The sequence below is a fragment of the Bombus pyrosoma genome, linkage group LG6 (genome assembly GCF_014825855.1).
Source record: "Bombus pyrosoma isolate SC7728 linkage group LG6, ASM1482585v1, whole genome shotgun sequence".
Classification (NCBI taxonomy): domain Eukaryota; kingdom Metazoa; phylum Arthropoda; class Insecta; order Hymenoptera; family Apidae; genus Bombus; species Bombus pyrosoma.
The window spans coordinates 785,529-810,781 of record NC_057775.1 but is presented as its reverse complement, the minus strand read 5'-3'; the positions used below and the strand labels follow the sequence as shown (position 1 = coordinate 810,781).

The window sequence follows — 25,253 nt, the reverse complement described above, 5'->3', positions numbered from 1 at the left end:
AAATTATAGTAGAGAAATATATTTATAAAGATTGAGATATATTGATTCGCTTCTCATGATTCTGTCCGAAGGGAATTTGTTTATTAGAAACGATCCACTTACTATATTACGATAAATATGGAGAAAAATCAATTCATTTCTAGAACTTATGTCGACATGATTTTTCTATTCTTGAATTTTTATATTTCATTATTGTACTGATTATATTTTATTGGTCGACTGAGCCACTATAACGTTTCAAGAAGATTAAGTAGTATTGGACAGTTGCGGTCAGATATCACTAGCATTTTTGGAAGCGTTTTTATAGCGTCCTTTGTTCAGCTAGGTAAGGTGTTCCCGTCATTTTATAGGCAAACACATAACATATAATCGTGGATTCGTGGAATTTTAAATAGCGACCAGTAACTTTCGATTGTTCAGAAATTGTTGAAGATATTAGTTTAATTTAAAAAGAGAAAATTCACAGGATTTTCAGAAACGTATTTTTTCTGCGTATAGATATTCTCTTGCTCATTAAATAAATTTTAATATAATTTGCTTAATATTTCCACATAGGAAATATTAAAATAAAACATAAATCTAATATAAAAACTTGTTTTCTTATTATCTCATACATTTTTCTTACATTTTCATTCTCTACCGTGCGAATAATTTTTTATATAAACGAATCGTATATTATCTTCGTTTTTATAGTATCTTTCATAGTTATTTTAAACTGATATAGAATATCGTACGATCATTTGAAAATTTCAATATAAAAATTCGTAGAGTTAAAACCATCTTCCAATTTCAATCACACGAGCTATTCACCTAACGAAGCAGATATAACCGTAAAGACAGTTTTTCTAGAAAGCCATAATTGTTCCTAATAATATTTCTGTATACCGTTCTATACACCGATGTTTCATAAAACTATTTCTTTTCATGCCAAAGAAAATGCAAAATTCCTTTCGCTGGACGTTCAAAGTCGTTTCATTCTTCCTTTTACGATGATACTTGAAAGATTGAAGTAGCGTAGTGAAAACTGGATCATCCAACAAAGTACGTACTAAAGGGTACGTTTCGATTACACGATCGATAAGAAAATATAATAACGTCATGCTCGGAGCCCAAGATTATAGCTTTGCATGACGCTTTGCGAAAGATGGGGTAAAATAAGAAAATACATAGTAGCTTATCCCAGGATCACGAACTCATTGTCATTATTGCGCACCGTCATCGTCATCCTCGCAACTGTCAATAGTCCGTTTGCACGTATCTCGAGTGTCTCATCGGATTGCATGACGACAATGGAGACCATTATCGCTCGTCGCGTTCATCGCGATCATCGCCGATGCACCGGCGCATGCGCCAACGCGAGCAACGCGTTCTCTCCGCGCATTCGTCCGAAAAACAATCTCGTCGTAGGTCGTGTCTGTTGCAATTTCAGAAAAATCGATTCAATTGGCGATCAAACAATGGGTTCCATTGGGACAGTGCTATTTTTTAGTTTTCTAATATGTACTTTACTCGTGGACTCGTTTTAGATTTTTAAGAATAAAATAAGAAGGATTGTTGAAGGATACAAAAGATTATATGGTAAATATGTTTTATAATAAAAAGAAAAGACATGGATTATAATTCCTGGAGTATTATTTGTTAAAAGAAAGTATTCGTTGTTAAACAGTAGTCTTTGTAAAAGGGATTTCATAGTTTGTTCGTGGCTTTTAGCGGTGATATAGAAATATATCGAATGTTAAAACAATATTGAGGGTAATTCGTACAATACTTTACACTTTATTACAAACGAAAATAACTATATGTTTTAAAAGAAGAAAATTTTGATGCGAGAATCTTTTGTCGTGAAGTTCAAAACTTTATGATTTCATTGGATATTTTCCTGTAACATGCTATAATTACAAATACACTCGTAGAAACTGTGTAGCGTACGTTGAATATTTTGTTTTCAAGAAGTGAAACACTTTGAACAGAAATTGTACACGTTAAGATGTTATAAAATGTAAATTTATTTCTTGTGAGAGCTTGTTGATGGGCCATTAAATTGATAAAAGGTACAATAACTGTTCTTAACAAACCTTTCTTCTAGTTTGCTTCAACCTGGTTCCAAGCAAAAAACACGAAAGATAATCGTTTTCTCTCGAGACAACAGGATACTCCTTTGTCGCCAGTGAGCAAGCAATAACTTTATTACCGCTACTCGACATCGATCGCCTCTGCGGAACACCAATTCGACAGTTCTTGCGTCGTACATTTAAATACGTGGTATCGGTGTCCCCGCATCGATCTCCGGGCAAAATGTGAAAGGAAGCCCTAACAATGCGAGCGCAGGCTACTTTTACTTACGACCGCAACCGGCACTATCCTCCGGTTTGCCTCTAAATCGCCGATAGAAGCGATTTCTCTAACCGCAATAAGGACGACCGCAAATAGACCAACACACACGCTCGCGGCTTGCACGGCCGTGCACGCGTGCACGTGAGCTCGCGTTCTCGTGTACATAAAAGAACCCGTGTATACACTACCGCTCAAAAGTATCTGCACATTTGCTTACTTTTGGCAAGATTTTCTTCAAAAGAAGAAGAGAAATATTATCAAATTTTATAAGTATTTTCTGTTTCGATAAATTTTTTGATGTTTGAATTATAAATGAAATTAATAAGAGCCTTGTATTTCGATTGATGTTGATATGACAAAATATAATATCGCCACGTTTTCTAGTAGTTGGTTTGAATTTATAGTCTTACGATTCCATAAGAAGATAGTAAGCATTGCTTCTAATTACTAATTCATCGTTAATTTGTTCACCAGCGATTACCAGAAATCAATCAGTGTCCCGATACTTGTGGGCGGTAGTATACGTATTGGCTTTACAAGCTTCCCGCCAAAGACACAAAAAGACAGAGAAACGTCCTCGAGACTTCGACAAGAAAAAGAAACGAAAGTGTCTTTTTCATGCGCGTGCACGTATAGGATGTTTCACATAACGTCGTACCAACGCCTGTGTGTTGATACTGTGTGTTGGAAAAATAAATTATGAAAGTAGAATGAAGTTTTCTTTTCCATGATTTGGTTTTCAAAGGAATTTGTTTTTAATTGTTTTAATAGTTTGAGACCAATTCTTTCGAAGTTAGGTCTCTGGCAACAAAATATTATTCTACGTTTTCCATCTATTTTTCCGTATAGACTCGCATTTCATCCAACTCTGTTACGTTATGTGTAGCATTCTATATAAGAGACAGAACATAAATCTCAATCGACGAGGTTATCTATCTCGCAGATGTATATTAAGAGCACAGCTTTGCTTGGCTTACAGGTCGGTGATCGGGTCTAAGAGGGAAGGAGAGGGGAGATAGAGAATATAGAAAAGAAAGAAAGGGTGCAAACGTTTAGAGGCCGGGGTGTTAAGGCACACTTGGGTGCGGGGGTTGCGAGGTAAGAGAGAAAGAAAGAAAGAAAGAAAGAAAAGATACAGAAAGAAAAAGGGAAAAGATAAGAGAGAAACTGATTGGTATCCGGCTCTGCGTGTTACGATTGGGATCGAAAAGCCGGGAAGATGCTGGAGGTTCAGCGCTCGGACTTTTTAAGAGATGGAGGAACCTGCGACCCTCCTACCACCGATTTTCTACAACCCGATTCGACCGGGGCTTCCGTCTCCGGATGGAAGCCCACTGAGAAAAGCGTCTCCTTCAATCGAGACGTCCACGTCAAAAGGATCGGTGAGTCCAGGCAATCACACCATATGGAAAGGAATAGCCAGCGAGACGGTAGTGCAGACGCGAGACGAGTTGGTTTAACGTTGCTTGACTTTCGTCGTACATTTTATCCGTCGTTGACAGCTAATCCATGAGACGAGGATAAATTTTATGTTCATGTTTGGACAATTTTTACTTGTTCTTTTCGTTTTTCTTATTTCTCTTATCATAGAAACGTATATGGTAAAAAGAAGTGCAGTTTGTTAACGTTTAAAAAAGAATATTAGATGTTCATATACGATATTGGAAACAAAAATGTACATGGCAAAAGGAGAAGTATGATTTGTATTATTACTTGAAGAGGATATTGAAATGAAAAAGTATTTTCAAGATCGTTGGAGTATATTAAGATTAGAGTTTTTAGTAACTTGGCATTTAGCTTTCTAACAATGCATTTGCGAAATTTGAAATTTTCATTGCACGTACTTGCCATCTATTGAATTTTATTGGAATTTATCATTTTCTAAAAATAGTTAGCCACGAGTTAGAAAAGGTCAAGGCAAAAATTGAGTATAACACTTAATTCGCACAGATGACCTCGAGAAGGAGAAAATGCGAGATTACGAGAACGATTGCAACGAGGACACGTGATGTTGCGTTTCAGACAAAATACAACCAGGTCCTAGAGCGATCTCAGATTATGAAAATTGTTTCTGTCGAGCCGCTAGTTTGCACAGATGATCTCGAGTCCGTCAGGTATTTCTAAGAAACACACGCCTTCGCTAAAATCGTCAGTGTCCTGGAAGGATGTTAGGAATGCAAAACCCGTGTCTGATCAGATTAACTTTGTTCCATCACAAAATACTTTCGTTTTATCAGATCGAGAGCATGCTACAGTTTAGACATTTTTGTTTCTAAAATATTTTACCTGCTTTAACATTGGAAGACTTTATTAAAAATTCCAAGAATAATAACAATAATAAAAACAATAAAGATGATATTAATTATGCTAAATGACATTACAGTTTACTATATTTAAGTACACAAATTTATTAGAAGATATAGTGAATTAATTTCTCCAGATAAAATTGTCGATCAATTACATTAAACGATATTAGATACTATTTTGCCATGGTGAGTTAAACAGATTACGTATTAAAGATAGCAAAAACGACGAGGACGTTAGACCAAGATTATACGAGCTGTTATTACTTTGCCGTATTTAATTATACAAATTTCTGAAAAATTTCGAGATATATGAAATTATGAAATAAAAGATTATATACATCGCGATAATTAATATTATTGGCTTGGTACACGAAGATTATAATTAATATGACTAATAAGTGGAAGTAAGAGGACGAAACCACCTGTCACGACGCGAAAGCGGAAAGTCAAGCAGCGCGGCACCGGCTCAAAACGTGTTCCGCCTAACTTATACCTAACTGTTCCAAGCTCGAGCTCTCTCGATATCGATGTATAACACATTTAATCAAGAGCCTGGCCGCTGACTAACGGCACGAATAATCGTTACGCTCTGCGATCGATCGCCGATCGATCCTCCTTGTGTGTGTAATCATTAATAATGTATCAGTAATGCCATTAATCGTGGTCTCTTAATAAATCCGCTGATCTCGTAACAATAACTATTTTTTCTTTATTTTTTTTTTTCACAAATGTTTAAAGAGTACATCTCGAGACGATTGCAATGTTGAGCCCTTAAGACATACTCTATACGTAAAATTCTGTTGATAATCGATAAATATTGATTATATCAAAGACAACTTTATTTAATTGCATCTATAATTAATTATTTGTCTCGTGCTCTTTATCTTTTTTACTTTATTTTTTCATATAATATGTGGGCTCGTAATACGGTATTGGTGTGTGCGCGCTGGACTCAACCATTCCTCTGTTGCCATCAGCTTAATAATTAATTACATTAATGATCTCTTTGCCCCTTTTTCTCATTCCCCGCTCGAACGTGTCGCGTGGATCGGCGCGCGTGTGCACTCGTGACCGATTCTCGCGCGTTCGGCCAGCAAGCTGTGCGTTGTAATATAGGGTGTGTATGTATATGTACGTATGTGTTTATGTGTGCGTATATGCCGCCGTAATTGCGGCGGTCTGCTTGCCGTATCATCATCTAACGCACGTGTTAAGCATGTCGGACTAACGAGGGAACACAGGTAACCCGGATAATTCAGCCACCTCTGAAACTTCGTTCATTCGCAGACCGGAATAATTTATGTGAAATCTACGATAGTATTATATTCATTGATCGAATAAATAAATTTCGTTTGTCTTCATCGATTGGAAATTTCATAGAACTTTTACATTCGATTGTTTAAAATTTCAAGAAAATCAATTCCAATTCTTCGCGATTCTACCTTACGCTAGATTTAACATTTTATTCGATATTTCTTATCTTATACTAAAAGATTTAATTCATAAATTATGAATAGCTTTCGGGTATAAATCATTTGGAATAAAGTGTCAATTATAATTCAAACCACAAACTGTTAATACAAAGAAAAATGTGAAAATAATCGAAAGTTTGTTTGCAAAGTGACAATGTTTCAGAATTTGTTTTACTGTGTTCCTTTGTGCGCTACGATTTGAGAACAGCTAGGCGAAGATTAACGCGATGTTAAATTCCTTTTTACAATTTCAGCAGTGGCCGCTGCTGCAATGCAAGGCTTGTAAATTACGAACGACCGTCGCGTGGGAATGTGAAAACTTCGAAGAAATTTGCAGATTACAAAGAGAAACAACGGCAATTTACATTATGCTTTTATTAAATCCTCTGTTTTTCAAGGATATTTCTTAATTTGCAACTTTCTTTCATAATAACAACGCATCCGCTATAGACAAAAATATTCTCAACGATTAATTATCATTTTTCTCCAGCCTATTAGGATATGTAGTACGGATATACATAAATACATATCTACATAAACATGTTAGATGCTATTTTGAAAATTACGTCTATTTGTTTCCTTCTGCAAATTTTCATGTATTATGTTATATTATTAATGCGTTTATTAAAAAAAAAACAAATCTTAATTTCCATAAAATATATTCAAGTATCGATACATCTTAAAAAATATGGATTTCCCCCAAAAATGTTAATCAGGGAAATTTTAAAATTCTACATTTCCAAGAATTCCAAATGTCAAAAAAAATTTCACATTCTACACGCTTTCTATGAGTATTTAAATACCCCCATAAGCAACTACAATGTTAAACGAAGTTCTTTCTGCATATTGTTTTTGAAAATACTCTCTTATGGCAAACGGTATTAGCTTAGCCAAAGTGCGCACAACTCTGTCATTTCCTCCTCCGATTCAAATCACATACGTATCGTGTATTTTACTTGTGATTTACAAAGCAACCTTCGATCGATCGGTAACCTAGCCTCGGTTAGTCGAGCCTAAGTACAGGAGCATCACCGATGAAGGAAGTTGGCGACTCTGGAAGTCAGTGATACACTGATACAATAATATCCTGCGAATACCGGCGTTGGAAAATTAATGGCCACTAAACAGAGCTAACTACCTTAAGGTCCGGCCGGCGTTCGTATTATTTTATAGTTGGCATCCGCTGGGTTTACGACCGTCAGCGCCGGTGTGCCGGTCGTCGATTGTAGTTGCTCCGTTGCTGGAGGCGGAGGTAGTTATAGAACAGCCAGAGACAAGAGAATAAGCCGTTGATCGTGGTGCAAATAACCAACGTGTTCCTACAGTTAGGCTTCTTCGATCGAATTGGCTAATAACGTGGCAAGAACGGTTTTCAAACGTGTTCCAAATGAAATACGCGTAAAGTGGCTACATGTAATTAGGTAACTTTGAAGTATAATTAGGTAAATTTAAGATGGAAAATTCTGAATAATTACAGGTCATAGAATAGGTTTTAGACGGAAACAAAATCCTAGACAAATGCCACGGGTACTTCAACAAGGAATACAGAGAATTTTTGGGAATAAAAGAGCATTAAAACAATACGAGTAGGGATTCTGATTATCAAATCGACGCTAAGTGGGACACACTAGTATTATTTTAAAGCAAATTCTAATTTGTTCTGACAAAATTATAACGATTCAAAGTATCCAAATTCGTTTGTCTTAAAATCGTAATTTTCAAGTTATGCGTGTCACTGCTGCAATACGCGAACGATATGACATTATGAGGAAGATTGAAACACTTTAGTACTGCTGAAAGCTCGCCATAGATGAGTAATCGAGAAGACAAATAAATATTGAATCATTGGTAACGAAAACTTCGTGCTTCCGTATGAATAATTCCGATGTAGGAAATCTGTGGAAGGACTTTTGTTATCGATCAATGCGGGACAGGCTATTCTTTTCATCATTGTTCGGATCGTCAAGGTCGAGTGTCAACATCGCAAACAAGTGGTCAACGAACCTATCTCCCATTCACTTTTTACTCGCGACTCTCCGTGATTTTGTTCGTGATGTTTGTTTCCTCGACTTACAACGAATATCTAACGAAGTAAAGGAAACAAAAGACGAAGAAAAAAACGGGGTAGATAGACTTCTTTCTTCTATTGAAAATTGCTGTTGAAACTGAGATAATTGTGACAATCGAGATAATCAGGATGGATTTGATATAATTAAATTTGATAATACTTCATGGCGTGCCTGACTCTTAACGACACTTCTGGTTAAATGGCGTTGGCAAGTTTAAATTGCTCGCCGCTACGCAGGTTAAATTGCTCCTTTGAATGTTACGAGCCGAGACTAACTTAGGCAAATTGGATATCGTGCCCTGTTCGCACCGACATAGCGATCGCTTCGCGTCTCTCGAGGCTTAACGACCTCGTTTCTTCGTTGTTTGTCGCTTATCGTTATGGATTTCAGTGTTAATTCCTGTGCTCATTGTATCATAGCATACGAGGAATTTAATCTTTCTTGACTCTTACGTGTTTTCTTGCTTCTCAAGAGCGTGGAAATATTCTTCCTTTTTTGTATCGTTGATTTATATTTTCTGCGAGGTAAATTCAAAGTCAAAAGAATATTTACCAACGAACTTTACTCTTGGGAACGTCATGTGACATAGAAGCGATATACCTGTGTGGGAAAGAATGAAATTTCGAATTACTGTTTTAGTTGTAGGTGCCTATATGAGTAATTTAGAGGGACTTTTGTACAATATATTTCATTGCTCCGGCCAAATATTTCAACATTATGGTGGTTTATTTAATTGTTATACAGACAGCAAGTAGTCTATTTAGTGGAAATGTTAGTTTCTGATTTTCAAATCACAGTAAGAAATTGTAATCAATTACGAGTAAACAACATTCTGATTATAGAGAGTTTGAAGCTTTTCCTCCTATATGTTGATCGTATCTATGATACAGCATCTTTCTTAAAGTATTTTATATTACTGAAATTGTTTAAATATTAAATCCTGTGAGCTTCCCACTTCCGCTTGGTTTGATAAAAATTCGCTGCAACGTTTATAGATTATTCGTATGTTGAATTTAAAATTATTTTCTGATATTAACGTGTAGAAAAAGAGATAAAAATTGTGAATTCACGGGACGACAGCTTTTTTCTTAGAATACTGCATTTATAGCGAATAGCTACATCGCGGTGTGAGAGAAAATTGTTATGCAGAGACATGCATCGGTTCGTCTGTCCTCCATGTCCGACTTCTTTCTCTTTGTGAATGAACAAAACGCGGAGAATTCCAACTCTCGGTGCTGAACGGCGAAAGTTACGAGGAGGACGATGTTGGACTTTATCAGATTGGAATCTAAATGCCACGAATCTAATTGTGAGTCGACCCATGGAGGACGATTTCGAAGTTCGCCGCATTAACCAGACGTGGGTCGTGGAGATGGTCTCGTGGAAGCGTTTCGAACGATTCTAGTTCTATAGAATTCTTATGATTCTTGTGATTCTTTCATCTCTTTATAACGTCGTGTAACTTAGAAATTACGTATTCATGTACCTATTTGTACGTATAGCATCTCCTTTCATTTGCTTGTCACTTCGCTACTGTGTTTCGATTGTCAGAACTTTCTTGCATGATAATTATAAATGGATTATAGACTGCTTTCTTACATCTTATAATTTTTTATCATTCAGAATTTAGAATTTAGAATTTTTTTATTTCTATGACTAAATATTATGTAATTATTTAATGATTCTGTGTATATAATAACTATTTTTCGTTCGGACGAAGTACAGAATTGTTCTGAATTCTGTAATTCCTTTGAAAAAAATGTTCTCTGAACGGATTGATTCGCACATTTCATTAAATATCCATGGAAATGTCTCTCGATTCTTTTCGATATAAACTAAACTTTCATCTTATACGGTGTTTTCTTTAAAAAATTAATTACTTGTAAACTTTGGACGTTGTTAGTATCGACGATTTGAAGTCCATTTAAGAGTACGAATCTTTGGTTAATGATGCTAATGGACTCCAATTAATGTAATTAAAGAAAAGAGTTAGTTGCCCTTCCGTAGGTGTATTTTTCCTTAGTTATAATCTCCTAATATAGTAAATTGTACCAATTAAATCTCTTATGAAACATGTAGTTAGAAAATACATGTACGAAAAGAAAGATTAATTCTTTCCTCAATTCATTACTATTTTTAACGTTTAACTGCCTCTAATTGACACAAAAATGGAAACAGATTAAAGCAAGAGGCGTGCAACTCGTAAAATCCAAATGTAAAAGACATTTCATATAGCAAATAATTCATGCGTCTATTTCAAATATTTGCTTCACGTTCCGCTACCAGCGCAATCATCCTTAAAATACGTCGATTTCAATACCCGTCTCATTAAATTACGATATGACATAGAATAAACACATAGCTTCCTAATAAATAGTATTTTATGGACGATTCTTGCAAACATGTCCGTTCCTCTGCTATCAAACGTATAAATCAAATCTAATTACATGAATTACTTCTGCCCCGACGGGTTCAAATAAATAGGCTTCTGCTATACTCGTCTTCCTACCAACGATCATATACAATCTTCTAAAAACACCATCCCCAGTAAAATTTTCTGAAACATCCGCGAAACAAAACAAAAAGAGACCAAAATACTAAAATCCACCGATCAAACTACTGATTTCCTCTCATAATTTACTTCCGGCATAAAATTCCTCTTGTAAGGCAGAGAATTTACTCCAACGTACTCAAGATAAGATAAAAAGAAATACTCTAAAATCCACTTATCAAGCCACCGATTTCCTCTTACAATTCACTTCCGGAATAAAATTTCTTTCCTAAGGTAAAAGGGATAAAAAGCGTTGGCGCGTCTTTACGCCGCAGGTTGGTAAAAAGTCTGAGCGCCGACCGATGCATTAGCGGCTACACCGTATTTCTTATTATCCCGCCGCGAGTTGTACTCTCTCTCTCCCTCTCTCTCTTTCTCTCTCTTTCTCTCCCTTTCTCCGTTCCTTTCTTCGCGTCTCGCAGTCTCCTCCGGCGTTGTCAATGCGGGCGGTCCTAAGAAGTCAGCCTAGTTGGCCGGTGCAACATTGCGTTCCTGCATGCACCTCGTCGAAGCTTGTTAAGAGGCCCTTGTGTCGTTCGCATTATCCCCGGACTGCCAGCGCGGCAGCGTTTCCTGATCGTCGCGTGCTCGAAACCGCCTTAAACTCGACACTGCAGGACTGTGCGTGCGTAACGGGGTGTAATACGGCCAGGGGACCGTGCCAGCATCTTCGTTACTTTCCTAATGAACGTTGAAAGAGTGGTATTTCGATTCGATACGGCATTTCTTTTGATAGTTGAATGGTTGGTATGTACGGTTAATCCTTGAGCAACATGGTCTTCGACAAAGTGCTTACAGTTATATGCCGAATTTCTTCTTGAAAAACTTCTGGTTGTACTTAATTTGGATCAGTTTTATCAGGTCGTTGTACTAGCACTGTGTTGAAAAAGAGACAGGATAACGTGTTTTTCTTATAGCAGTAACTAGATATGTTCTAGAATGGATATGTTTGTTGCTATCAAGATGCTATAAGTGGTCTATATCATCGATACGTATTCTCAATCAGAAAATTTGCATCGTCCACTTTCATTTAACGAGGAATTGTTATAAATTTTCTATTCTTTTTACCTCGTTTTATTATAAAAACACAATAATAATGCATATAATATACAAAATAAAGCTTCGTGATGTTTTATATAAGTACTTAAATTGCGATTAGATAGAGCTTCGTTTAAATAGTTTAATTGGGAAAATGAAAGTTACGATAATTTTTATATACATAAAAAATCAAGAATTTTAAATCATTTCAAATAATTGTATATTCTATTATAACTATTAGAGAAAATTAAATAAAAGTATCGAATCGATTTTACGATAAGCGTAAAACTTCTAAAGAAAGAAATTTAACAGACAGATTTCTAATTTACAGAAAGTTGTTCGTACACTAATTTTCTGAGGTTTCTAAGAAATCTCGTTTAGTTTGCACGCTTTAATAAAGGATAAAAAGGGTTTGCGATGCGGAAGAGTTATTTAACATAGTTGAGGGTATACTATCGTGCGTTACGCTGTGAGTGACAGGGATTAAATAATGAAAGGCGATCGTGGAATCGCGTGACACGGAAGAAACGGGCGAAGAGATACAGACATTGATGCACAGACAGTGAAGGACTGGATGACTCTTCGAGTAACGCAACTCAATTAGTTTCGTGACGACACAGATAGGTTTACATAATTTTTCTATTTTTAAAAGGCGAGTAATTCTCTTCTAACAAATGCGTATCTTCTAATAAGTCGCGTTTTACTCTTTCTGTTAATTTCGTCCAGCCATGCTATTATCACATCACGTTTTTTATATTGCACCACTTTTTCTGACAAGTCTAAACAAGCTACACGATGGCTATAAACAGTATTTGTACAGAATTGTATTTATTGTAGCATTTACATAATAATGACTTAGGTTCAAGTATATTAAATTTCGCGTCACTTAGTAACTCTTTCTTCATATGACAGAAAATGACACAAAAATGCTTCATCGGAAAATAAGGGAATGTACAATTGTGACCCGGAATCTGAAAAAGGGCCCAGCGTTCGAAAACAAATTTTTAAAAAGCAGTTGTTTTAAGATTTGTGCCACTTTGTTTCCCTCTTCTTCCTTTGTGTATTATATATTGTATTATCGTAATATTTTAATTACTTTTTATTGATATAAATATCAATACCTTTTAGAATGAATTTAGACAAAGAATCGCATATCTGTCTTATGTTATAATTCGATCTAAATCTCGATTTTTCAAACACGGGGTTACCATCTTTCATTCCAAATAATTTTTGTATATAGTATGTTTTGTAATCGCCGTAAAATTTTCATAAATATGAAAATCTCCCGCGGCTGGAGGATTAATTATATAAGCTTTCGTGTTGAAAACTTTCTCAACGTTGCGCGCAGCCGCACTTATCGTTCTAACGACGCTAGTTAATCAGCGGAATGGAGGAAGAGTTTATGCGTGTGAAGCAACGCGTACGTAGGGCGTACGTGGGAAATTGTAAGGTGATAGCTCGCACGTTACTTTATTTCGGCTCGGTGAAACATATCACCCAAGACGTGCTTTCTCCATTCGATCGTAATATAAATATTGCCAGGATTGCCGACTATGCACGATGGACTTTTCTATTCTGGTTGGCCATCGCCATTATCGGTAAAGTCAAGCGTGATGCCGCGTTTTCATGAAGCTCTGTTCGAGTAGATGAGCGTGAAGAATACACGAGGAAGTGCTATTACGTCGTTTGAGAGATATCGTTGGTCGAATGATCGCGTGTCGAATGGATCGGTGGCTATTTCTTGCTCGACCAACGCTCCACCGGATTTTCCAAGGAAAAGAACCTCAAACCTGGTCATATTGATTTTAAAGCTGTCATATCTTGACCTTTACGTATTTGGTTCTGCTATAAATTTCGTTTTATTCGCGATAGAGCTGAATTTGAAAACGGTCGAGAGAAGCTGTACATAAGGTTCGAGAAATTCACGTTCAGTGATAACTAGATTGCAAATTTGTATAAATCTATGGAAAAATTGAACAATGTAAAAATTCATTGAATTCATATAATATACAAAAATATATAAAACATTTGAAGTAAGTTATTTCTTATAAGTTTTAATAAATAAAACTAATCCACGGTTCAATGATGACCGAAACCTTCTCCGAAGAATTTACCATTATCTTGATAGACAAATATTTATAAATCATACTAATTATTTACTAAATACTAGTTTACGTTGTGTTCGATTTAGCGTAGCAATTCTTCTATAGGAGAAGTATTTTTGTTATTGATCACCGAGCTATTAATCACCGATCTAATACTTTACATAACAAATGTTTCAATTTATACTTAGCACTACTACTGAAATTAAGATTGGAGTTTCTGCGAGTAATAATCTTGTAGCGAAGTAACAAGAAAGTGAGGAATACAAATGGCCACCGTTTATTCGATCTCCGGTCTTCCGCGTTGTCGATCAACCTTATCGTCTCATTCAGTTCAGAAGTACTTCCTTATGCCTTCTTCACACTTATCATTTCGCTGGATCGCTTCATAAAATCGAACATCGCACAATCTTGTAGCATTTCCCATAATTCTCAAAATTACAAAGCACGCATGTGTCTATAGTTTTTTGCAATACCTAAACCTTTATTTATCGCAAGTATGTATAAAATTTCCTCTAAAACATACGACGTAACCAAGCAATTACTATTGCTACAAATCGGCTAAAGTGTCTGGATATTTATGAGTAATCATCTATACTTAGATATTACCTACAGCTGTGTTGGTTACGTCGTATACGTTTTAGAGGAAATTTGACATATAGTTGAGATAAATGGAGGTTTTAGTAGCATTTATGTACTCGTAAATGTTACTAAAATGTATGTAATAATAAATAAATTAATGGCAAATCGATGTCTAAGAACAATAATTGTTATTCCCTTACAGAATTAATACGAATTAAAAATTTTAATTAATTAGATGATGTTACTACGATAGTAGTACACTAAAATTATAAATATTAGTAAACATATTAATTACAAATATTCTTTTATCTGACCACGTTTAATCAAGAACTAATCTATGTGCACGCGTTCTCGACAAATTTCAAATTTAATTCCCCCGTAAACGATGCGTCGTGTGAAAGAAATCTTGTTCTACACTTTCGATTTATTTTTCCACGTGGAATCACCCTGTAATATAATTATACCACCATTCATGCAAACCTTTGTATAAAACTATCGAGCCACTCTACCAAGTACCGTCATTTTCCCTCAACTTTATCTTTAGTTTCCTCGCCGTGTAACTTCGTCCTATCTGTCGGGTAATTTTTCCCTTCTATTGGCCACCCTGTTCTCTAGCTGATCCGCTTAGATCGGCATCCTTGGTTGCGTGCTAAGGGGTCTTAAGGTACACTACGATCAGCTGAAACGAGGAAGTGGCCAGTATCCAATGGACCGGTATCGTTCGAACGAAGAACGTGGAGGTCGCGCGCGAGCATCACTTTACCGTGCTCGTTCGAAGAACCACCGTGTAAGAGAAAAGGATAGAATCGGCTGGTTGATGCTGGCGTGAGCTGAACGTAGAAGGGTAAAGGAAAGGGATAAGAAGGCCGTGTAAATGAGACGAATTATGAGAACAGGATTAGCGATATCATCGATGGTACCTCGTGTAAGGGCGAATACACAATAAATTACAGACACACTTGTCCATCGATTTACACGATGCTTTTTGTGCTCAGTACATAAATAATCTCTTCGTTTACACGTCACTTTTTATACACTGTCTTGGTTTTACTGAGAATATATTCAGATCAGAAAATATATTCTGTGATATTTATAGCACTTATCATATATCGCTATGCGCACAATTTATTATTCGACCTCACTAATAACATCGTTTTTGGTTGACTTGTAATGATGTTACGTATTAAGCTGTACATAATTCACAAGTGTGTACACAAATATTGAGGATAATAACTTTGATTAAATTAACTCCTGCGCGTTCTTTGGGTCATTTTGAACTGATGGAAAATAAGACACGAACGTTGATACGTGTGATTTCTCGTTTCTTTTTATGCCAAATATTTTCTTTAAACGTTAAAACTCCTTTTCTCTAATTTTTTTCCTGTTTTTTTTTTGTTTAAAAACGTGAAATTATTATTTCCATACTATATTAGTTTTTCTCCTAAATATTAAAAGATTTCATTTACGTAATTTTCATCTACATAAAAAAAGCCACAGCGTATTCTATGAAAATCAAAGACAAATACAAATATGTGTATTATTCTTCTCGATTATTCTGCTCCAGGAATTTGTAAACGATTTCGTTCCGTTGTATCAGCAAGATTCAAGCCCGATAGGTTAAGAGAGAAAAGCTCGATGCAATTTACAGAATTTTATTGGAAGAACCCGTTTCGCGAAACAGACAGCTGGACCACTCTCGTAAAAGTATCGAATCTCGTTCGTACGAATACCGGTGATCCGGTCCCTATGCGCCCCGGTGGCTTTTCATTCGGATCACATTTCGAAGTTGCGTTACCAGTCAATTTATCACCGGTCGACCGCTGTCCATGCTCTCGTTACGATTTATCGCGAGGGCATTGTATTTATCGTAACGAAAGCGCGCGAATCAAGCTAAGATTTATGGTTACATAATAGCTATTTCGGCGATGATTTATCTGGAATAAATTGGGTTACCGACCGAACGTTTCATCGATATACATATATTTTTCCTGAGATGTCGTCTAGGGTTTTTCTATATAAAAATGGAAACCGTATATTTTTACCGAAACCGATTTTTAACCAGTACTTCGACATGTTACAGTTGAAGACTTTCCAAGGATGGAAGTCGTCTCTAATAGAAATTATATCCTGATTTTAATCGAAAATATCGTTGCGTTTCAATAAATAACATTCATAAGATGGAAAAATATCTAACAGCTGCTGTTTTTCGAGCACGTTTCTTTAGATCCAAACAATAAAAATATCGGCTGATTTTCCATCTCTCGCCTACCATTTTATGAAAACTGTAGACTCGATGGTAAATCAATGTAGAATCTCTCTCCCCAGTACGTCGTCGATTATCTTCATTAGGCAGCAGGGATACAGTGCGTGCAGGAATTCGTTCGTGCGCTATTTCTCGCGTGCCAGGCTTCGCCAACTCAAGACTGCAAGGACGCCGTTTAATCGTGCGAATTTTTATTTTTCAATTGTCGATACGTATCTCGTTCGAGATCTGAAATCGAGTGAACGGAGATAAGAAAATAACGCCATGATTTATGTATTCATTTTCCACGGAGTACTCATTTTTATCAAAATATCAAGTAGTTTGTCTTACTCGAAAACTCTTCCTATCGATCGATGCCAAATTTTTCTCTATGATTGATGCTTTTCGTGTCCAACTAAAAGCAATTATATCTGTCAAGTAATATTTTGCACAAATGCGTAAGAAATAATTCTTTCTAATATCGAATAGTGATATAGCGAATATGATGGAACAACTGAACGCTACAAACTTTTCTAACATCTGAATGAATGGTATCTTGAAAAATAGGAGTTTTAATAAATGGAGAAGAATCGGTATAAATTACTAATCGCATAATGCAACGGGAAACAAATCTTTATTGGTGTTAAATGTTAGAAAAATGACGGTAGCTACGGTCAGTAATGGAACGATTTCGACGATGTCGACGATTTGACGCGGCGTAAGAGTATCGTTTACGATTGGGCTCGACGCCTTTCGATGTTGTAACTGAAGATAGCGAGCCTCGGCACGTACGTTCAGGTTTGTTTGAATATGTGTACAGTCATGCCGCGAAAAAGTCGTAAAATCGTATAAAACAGCTGGAACGTATTCGAAAGGGTGACTTTGAAATTCTCGCACGCGGTATGTGTCTTGATTAAACCAGTAGATATTGCTGTAAAAGTTGCGGAAAATTATCGCTATTGTCGCGATACAACGTCTTACTGCAATCTGTTGCATTCCAATCAGTTACTTTAGTGGAACAACTTTATAGCGGTATAAATTGAATTTTATTTTCTTAATTTTACGATTTTTGGGTTCTTATTCTACGCAGGAAAGAATCGATTCTGATTACGCTACTATCCTTTCCACGATCGAAACAATTTTGATAATAAAAGAAATAAAATTTTATCAGCAAATTTCACAACTTACAAATTAACCGATTGTCTCAATCTTATTTATTTTTATTGTCTTCAATCTTATTTATTTAAAATTATTGTGAAAATATTGTGAAATTATAAAAGAGAAGTCTGTAATCTGCGACTTATGGTTCGAAACTTTCGACTCGAGTCAAACGATATCACATTAATAAATTAACAAAAATATTCCGAGTAGAATTTATAGGATAGAATTTCTTTGTACAGATCTTCTTTCAATCCAAAGAATAATACTTAAACTCGTTACGTTCAACTCAAAAACCTGTATTTCAAGAAGATGCATTTTTGCAACCTTTTAAATTCCCGACTACAATAGAATCTGTACGACCAAACACAACATAAATCCAACAAGCAACTGCCAAAGAGGGTCTCCGTTGTATTCTTCGAACCCAAAACCACCTACATATCTCAAGAAGACATTACGAACACCGTTAAGCGTAATGAGACTTTCTAGCCGTTTTTGTGCTTGTGTATCCCTATTATAATAAAACGGATAGCTAGGCCCGTCGGTTCGCAATTTATATTCATACTTATCGTAACAGTTATCGATCGAATCTGATCAGAGGGGTTAAATTCATACGTGACTGGGCTCGCGGTAACGATCAGATAACCGGCCGATATTAATTTATGCTCGTGATCGTCCGTAAAATTACCGTTGCTTCGGTTCGCGCGATGATCCGTACCACCATCGGTCGAGCGTTTACAGCGTTTACAGCCCTCGAAGCACTGGGTCAGCACCGCTGCGCGATCTTTGACCCACCGCGATAACACGCCACTTGCACTTCCGGCAATTCTTCCCCCGCTCCAACCACACAATATCCCCACCACAGCTCCTCGAACGCTCCGTGAATCTCCGAAGCACCTGCTGTCCATACAGTGCCTCGTGCTCGCCTCCAACCTCACTTCACCTCGCACCGCCACGGTGAACCGTCCAAGTCAAATTGCAAGCAGGTTTAATTGAACACAAAAGGTTTCGCAGGATTACCTCGCCGACTGCTATATCGATTTTTAAGTGAGAAATCAGCTCGTTAGATGTGGTATGTTATCCGCACATAGCGTATCGAAGCAGTGATTGATCGTATGTTCTTTGCTTCTTTACCTTTTGCCTGATAATTTATTGGCTAAATATATTGGCGAATTTGAACGGCGACGTGTTAAGGGACTTTTGTCGTAGAAATTGTTTCTAGAATTTTAGAAGCTTTTGTAATTCTTCAATGAGATAATAGTAGGATGGATGGTAATTTGTGAAATTTATTTTTTACGGTTTGTTTCGTTATTACAGTTATGTAGTTAAAATATAAGCATTGCGATGAAGAACTTATTAGCATTAGTGATTTGTAGCTTTTGAATTGCAAAGCCTTACCGATAATATTTGTGTTAAATATCGTACTGTACTAGAGAAGCGTAATAAAATGCTTCGAGCTTTCTGCTGGAACTGTTAGAGTTTTAGAAGAACGTCAAAACGAATATTACGAAAACGATATTTGTCCATTATTTTCTTGATTCTATTCTTTCTTGCCAACGTTATCGTTTAGTATACATAAATAATCTTCTTTTAAGCTTCCAAATGGATTTTTCTTTGTTTGGTTGTACCATTTGTTGAATACATATGCGATATGCAGATATATCGTATATGCAGGATATCCGAAACTATCGAGACCAACATATCCTACGCGTTAATGAGATCACATAAGTAAAAAAGTTCATGTAAACTCACAAGATTGGACATATTCAAAAATGATTTATCGAAGAGTTATCTAAACGAAAATTTTTATTACTTTGGCAGTTATAGTAAATGTTCGAAATTTCTTCCTTCTGGAAAAGTGCAGACTCCCATTCGTCAAATATTCTTTCGCATATTCCTGCTCTCGTAGAAATAGCAGCAAATGCATTTTAGATAGATTTCTAGAGCCGATCTTCTACTTCTACTACATCTTCATAAACCAACTGTCTCGCGTGACCCCATAAATAAAAGCTCAGAGAAGTTGGATCTGTTCGGATCGTGTAAACAATAACTGTCGATGAAAATTACTTGCGTCCGTCTGTGACTCTGTATAACCAGAACAACTTTCTTGGAAATCCTTGAACGCATATAACTTCTTGGTAAACCATTTTTGGACCCAACTTCTTCTGAACTCTTTTTACCTACACGATTTCATTAACACGTAGTATAAGTTTGGTGCTTTCGAGACACCTTTTTGGGCATCCTGTATGATATAATAATTTATAAATAAATTGTAGATTTAAGCGAATATATCGTATCTATTACACCGTTTATTTATCATAAGAATGTCGAGTTTCGTTGAATATAACCGTGTCACTTGGCTCAGCATTCCTAGTCATTGTTCTCCGACATCGTTACTCGTCGAAAGATAACAGTTCGTGAGAATGTCGGGCTCTTAAAATCTACCTCGTGTAATCTGCTACAAACCCTCGCGGACTATTACCGATCTACGGCTTTATTACTCAGAAATATGTACGCGCTGTCATGCCATCTGGCATTCGTAACTCGTAATTACGCGTGTATTAAATGCACTTTCGGTACTTCTTCGACGATTATAATCCTATCACGCTGAGATCGTATCCTTCTCCTCATGGGACGTTAAGCGTAATTAGATGAATTCCCCTGTTCCCTTTCCACCGCATTCCACGCGGATAGAGAATGGGGAAAATTTATAACGAAAATAAATCACCAATTACCACTTCAATCTCGCGGAACGGCCTTTGTTCGTTATTTATGTGCGGTATGAATTAAACGTAGCCGCAGTCGTGCGAACGTATAGCAGACGCGAGTACGCTTCGTGATACGATGAAATCCCTCGAAATCGAAAGAAAAACGATTAACGATCGTAACAACGTCCAATTAGTCAGCATTGGCCAGCGTCGTTACGCTTCAATCTATGTAGGATCCCTAACAACTCCGTCAGTGATGGAATCCGCACGAAGTTTCAAATTGTCTGGTTATTCTTTTCAATCATTTATTTCGGTAAATTGTGAATCTATATCTTCGATGAGAGAAAGAATACATTTTTTAAATGTTCAAGCTCTTTCGTGTTTATAAGTTAATAAAGATATAAGTGTACTAATTTCCTAATTTTAGTTTAAAACACTTGGTTCATACTTGTGTTATGTGATTTCATCAATATTCTCTACTCTTTGTTTTATAGAGTTAACACACCTGACAGATATACAAGTGGCTCGTGTACCGTAATTTATTAGCGCTAATTGATCTTTATTGAAAAATCAGGATGTAAATTGCTCTTCCTGGTATTTGCTATGTTACGAGTCCCACTCTTGTCTGATAAAATGTATTTTTATTTAAAAGGTCAGAAAATTTATTTTTATTGAAAAATCAGGATGTAAACTGTTCTTCATAGTATTCGCTATGTTATGAATTCCATTTTTCTCTGATACAATATATTGTTATTTGAAAAGTCAGAAAATTTATCAAGAATCCTGTATGTTCTCAGTCCAAGTACAACGTATAAACAACTGTATCTATGCCTAAAGAATAATATGATATAGGACATACGTTTGTATAATAACTTATTCATTTGTTTTTCTTACTTCAATGTGCTGAATTAGTCCCCTAAATATGTCGATATGTTTTTGGATACTTTGTGTATAATGATGCAACATATACGAGCCTTTAATTCCGATCTGGAAGTATGTGGTAGTAGGAAATTGCATAGCGTTAGTACGAAATTGCAATCGGTCGTCTTCCATCGGATTTTAGGAATACATCGAACGCGCAATTAGTCTCCTGTCTGCGCAATAATCGCTAATGTTACGGCAATTAGATTTGCGTTCGCTTTACGATACGCCGGCATACTAATTAGACTGATGGCACAATGATCGAGGTCACTTAACGAACGTGATTTCCATGCGGAGATTACAGGGTTAGTCGTCTAGGGACTTTGGGTTTGTCACGCGATGTTGTGTGCGTTTACGTGCGTCCTTGCGACGCATGCGTACTCACGGAAGGTAATTACAGGTATTACGCGAGTTTTGGATAATTATTTCCGGCTGAATAGTGTGTCAGTGTTTTTTTTCAATGGATAATTACCAGAAAATGATGTTACGTACCCTTGTCTAATGACTTTGAAACATTTTTCGATACCGACTTTTTTAAATTTAGAGTCTGTACCAAATTTAGTAAAACTTAAAATACGAACCATCGTGTTCTAACATTCACATTGAGATTTCCTTTGATGATCATTACATACACTTTTGTGTACCACTTTAGGAAACCTTGAATTCTGTAAAAAAGATTACGTAAATCTAAATTAAGAATCAAATAACGTACTATTTTTTTAATAATCGCGTCAAGGCTTTATTTAACGATTTCCACAAATTTTCCTGTACTGATTCATCAAACCTGGAATTTTATAAAAAAGATTTAGTAAAATTTTTTTTTATTTATTATTTGTTTAAATTTTACAATTTGTGCAGTAGGACATTTGGTAAAACATTATAGCTTAAATAAATATCATAGCTTAAATAGATTTAGTAAAATGAGAAACAAACTAAGGCCCCCTTTTGCACAATGACTTACCAACTAATAACGTGTATTAACAATTAAATAATTTTTTTTCAAATAGGATAATCGTATAACTTGTAATTTGAATAATTCCATTTTATTTATTATCAAATTTATTCTTAAATAGTTGTTAGTTACTTCGTTCAAAAGTATGCATTTATATTATTAACATAAAATTTCATTAATAATATCAGTTCTACTGTATAAAAGACAGATTATGTTATTATTACTGTGCAATAATCTTACCTAGTTCTCATTTAGTGGCCTTGAAAATTTATGAGAAATCTCGAGTTCCACAAAGAATTAGCTACAAATTAAAATATGAACCGCATAATGGCGAAGTTTCCAATATGTCAAATTTTACGATGTTAATATTCTTTTCGTGATTTGAGTATACATATACGGAAACAGAACTCGGTTGAAAAGCACATAATCGGGAAAATACTCAGGTACTATAATCGATATTTCTACCACGAAGGCTACCGTGCAGGTTGCAATCATCAAGGCGTGTGATCAACTTTGTAGGCACATTAATTCCCGCTTAGCATACGTACGTTGCATGCTAATACGTAAAGATTCGACCTCCCCTTTTTTTCTGACGCATAACAAGTCATAAAAATTGCAGAAAAGAAAGATGATGACCTTTAGTCCTGAGCACTAAAAGCTCATGAACATATAGGCATGAGTCAAATTTTAAAATATCTGAACATTCGAATAACCAAGATGAAATGAAAAAAGATTCAAATAAGACAGATGTTTAGGAAGTCATTAAATTCTATATTCTATATTCTATGTTACGTAATTAAACTTCAAATAATTATGCGATCAATAAACCACTCAAGTATTTATATGCTTACGTGGAAAATGAAAAATGCGAAAACACGCACAATATACTGAAAATATCGAAAGTAATGTATTCGTCATACTATTATTTACGAATTAACTATTTAAGGTGCGTTTTTTTAGTTAGGTTTACGAAAATATAAATACAAATAGAATTTGCATAAAAATCCGCGCTCTAATGATAAGATCAGAAATATCTCAAATGTTTCAAACGTCTGAAATATCTATGTTCGTAATTACATTTCACCAACGATACACAGCCTGATTCCTGAGAATTTCTTTCACTGTGTTGTAAAATAGTGTTCTGGAGACACAGGTCCATTGATTTCTCTGGTTTTAAGCCGCGTTTCTAGCGTTATTCGTTCATCACGTTCCACGGTTCTTACATAGCGTGATTATTTAACCTCGATCTGGCTGAACCACTTTTTATGTGAACCGACCGATTCGGAGGGGGCGGGGTATGCGGCATAGTCACTAGGAATGTTGATTGTTTTCAAGGTTTTTTAAAGATATCGGTCGCGTTTAATAAGATGTAGAACGTAGACCGTAAAGAATTATGGCATTTGCGCTGCTGTTAAATTAATTCCAGCTACGTTAGTTTCGACGATCGTCTAAACTGATTTCACTTTCACGAAGTATCGTATTATCGCTACGATTTCTTTTTTGATTGCTTTTAATGAGTCCAGGAACAATATTAAAATTCAGGTATAACGTTTCGCGTGCTACAGGTGCGTACTGGTAGTAATTTGTTTTATTCTTATCTGTTTGTTTTCGTCGTTAAGTATCTTTAATCCTTGTCACTTTATTCAAGCTTATTATCCTGGATTTGATTTCCAATTTAGTTGTGTTAAGATACGACGCGCGAAAAGCTTTGAATTATATTCCTAGTTTCTCAGAAGATTTGTAAACTCACAAAGTATGTTACCGATTAAGATGAACAGAAAAGAAATTGGTAAGAGATATTATAAATATTTTCCACATTTTGCATATGTAGTATCGTATAGAAAATAGCAAAACGCATATTACGACTACAAAACTATTTTTTGATACCAATAACCATAACTGTTATCACGAGTAATACAATAAATCTACTGGAATGAAATATCGCTAGGAAACATACGAATAGGTCGTTTCTCTCGTTGTACGTTCTTATTAGTGGCGAACGGAGGCAGCCAGTATGAATAGAAGCTTGTAAAGGATGACAAGAACCGCGTTCAAGTGGATTCGGTGGCCATTTAACAAAGATTTCTCACGAGAGACTCGCGGTCCGTGGAAATGATGCGCGCAGCGTTCTAAAGGTGCGTTTAGACCGAGTGCTTCCTCCACTTTCGTAAAATTTACAAATGAAGATTTAAGAGTAATTTTAAGAATGCTTTTTGCCTCCGTGACAAACGAGCGTTCGTAGATGTTAGACCGAGTATCCAAAAGAATTGGACAGATATTTTTCGATAGCTCTTACACTATTCTTGCACCACTTGGATGTTCGATATCCGATTCAGCGAATTACCGCCATACGGCAAACGAATGCTTGTGTACGCTGCTACCAAATTTTATTAAAACGTAAACGAGCACTCACAATTGCTTGACGAATCAAAAACCCGACACCCGAATGGTCTAAAGGTGCATTCACACTATCAATATACGTTGTCAATATTTCAATTGATAAACCGCATTTTCGTCGAGGACCACGAAATATCGTCAATATTATTGATTATCCTAGGAATGCTCGAAAGATGATCTATAAGTATCCTAAGAACGCTCTAAGAATCCTTCGAAGATGCTTATTCCATTGTTGTAAGTAAGTTCACGAATAGATTGGTCGGTAATCATTTACACTAAACGTTCACAACACGAACGTTCTTACTCCAGTTCTATGTTTCTGCTCGTTTGGTCGAAACGCACCTTAACGGTGAAGTGGCACGGCTCCGTTTTAGTAGGCGAACAGAAATGCTGATCCCGAGGCGACCTCGTTCCCGAGGTC

At 36.0% G+C, this 25,253-nt stretch overlaps 2 protein-coding genes across 5 annotated transcripts in view; one reads left to right on the top strand and one right to left on the bottom strand.

Annotated features, from left to right (window-relative positions):
- Positions 1 to 25,253, top strand: part of LOC122568262 — a 158,309-nt gene that overhangs the window by 7,685 nt on the left and 125,371 nt on the right. For 3 of the 4 annotated variants that reach the window (XM_043727813.1, XM_043727811.1, XM_043727814.1), the window contains exon 2: positions 3,314 to 3,716. In XM_043727813.1, coding sequence (XP_043583748.1) covers positions 3,554 to 3,716 — 163 coding nt within the window. In that variant the 5' untranslated portion in view covers positions 3,314 to 3,553. Of the gene's footprint in view, positions 1 to 3,296; positions 3,717 to 25,253 lie in introns of those variants that run through there. The other variant, XM_043727812.1, reaches the window with a different exon arrangement.
- The window catches only part of LOC122568269, a 292,044-nt gene that overhangs the window by 147,433 nt on the left and 119,358 nt on the right, over positions 1 to 25,253 (bottom strand). The window lies entirely within an intron of this gene.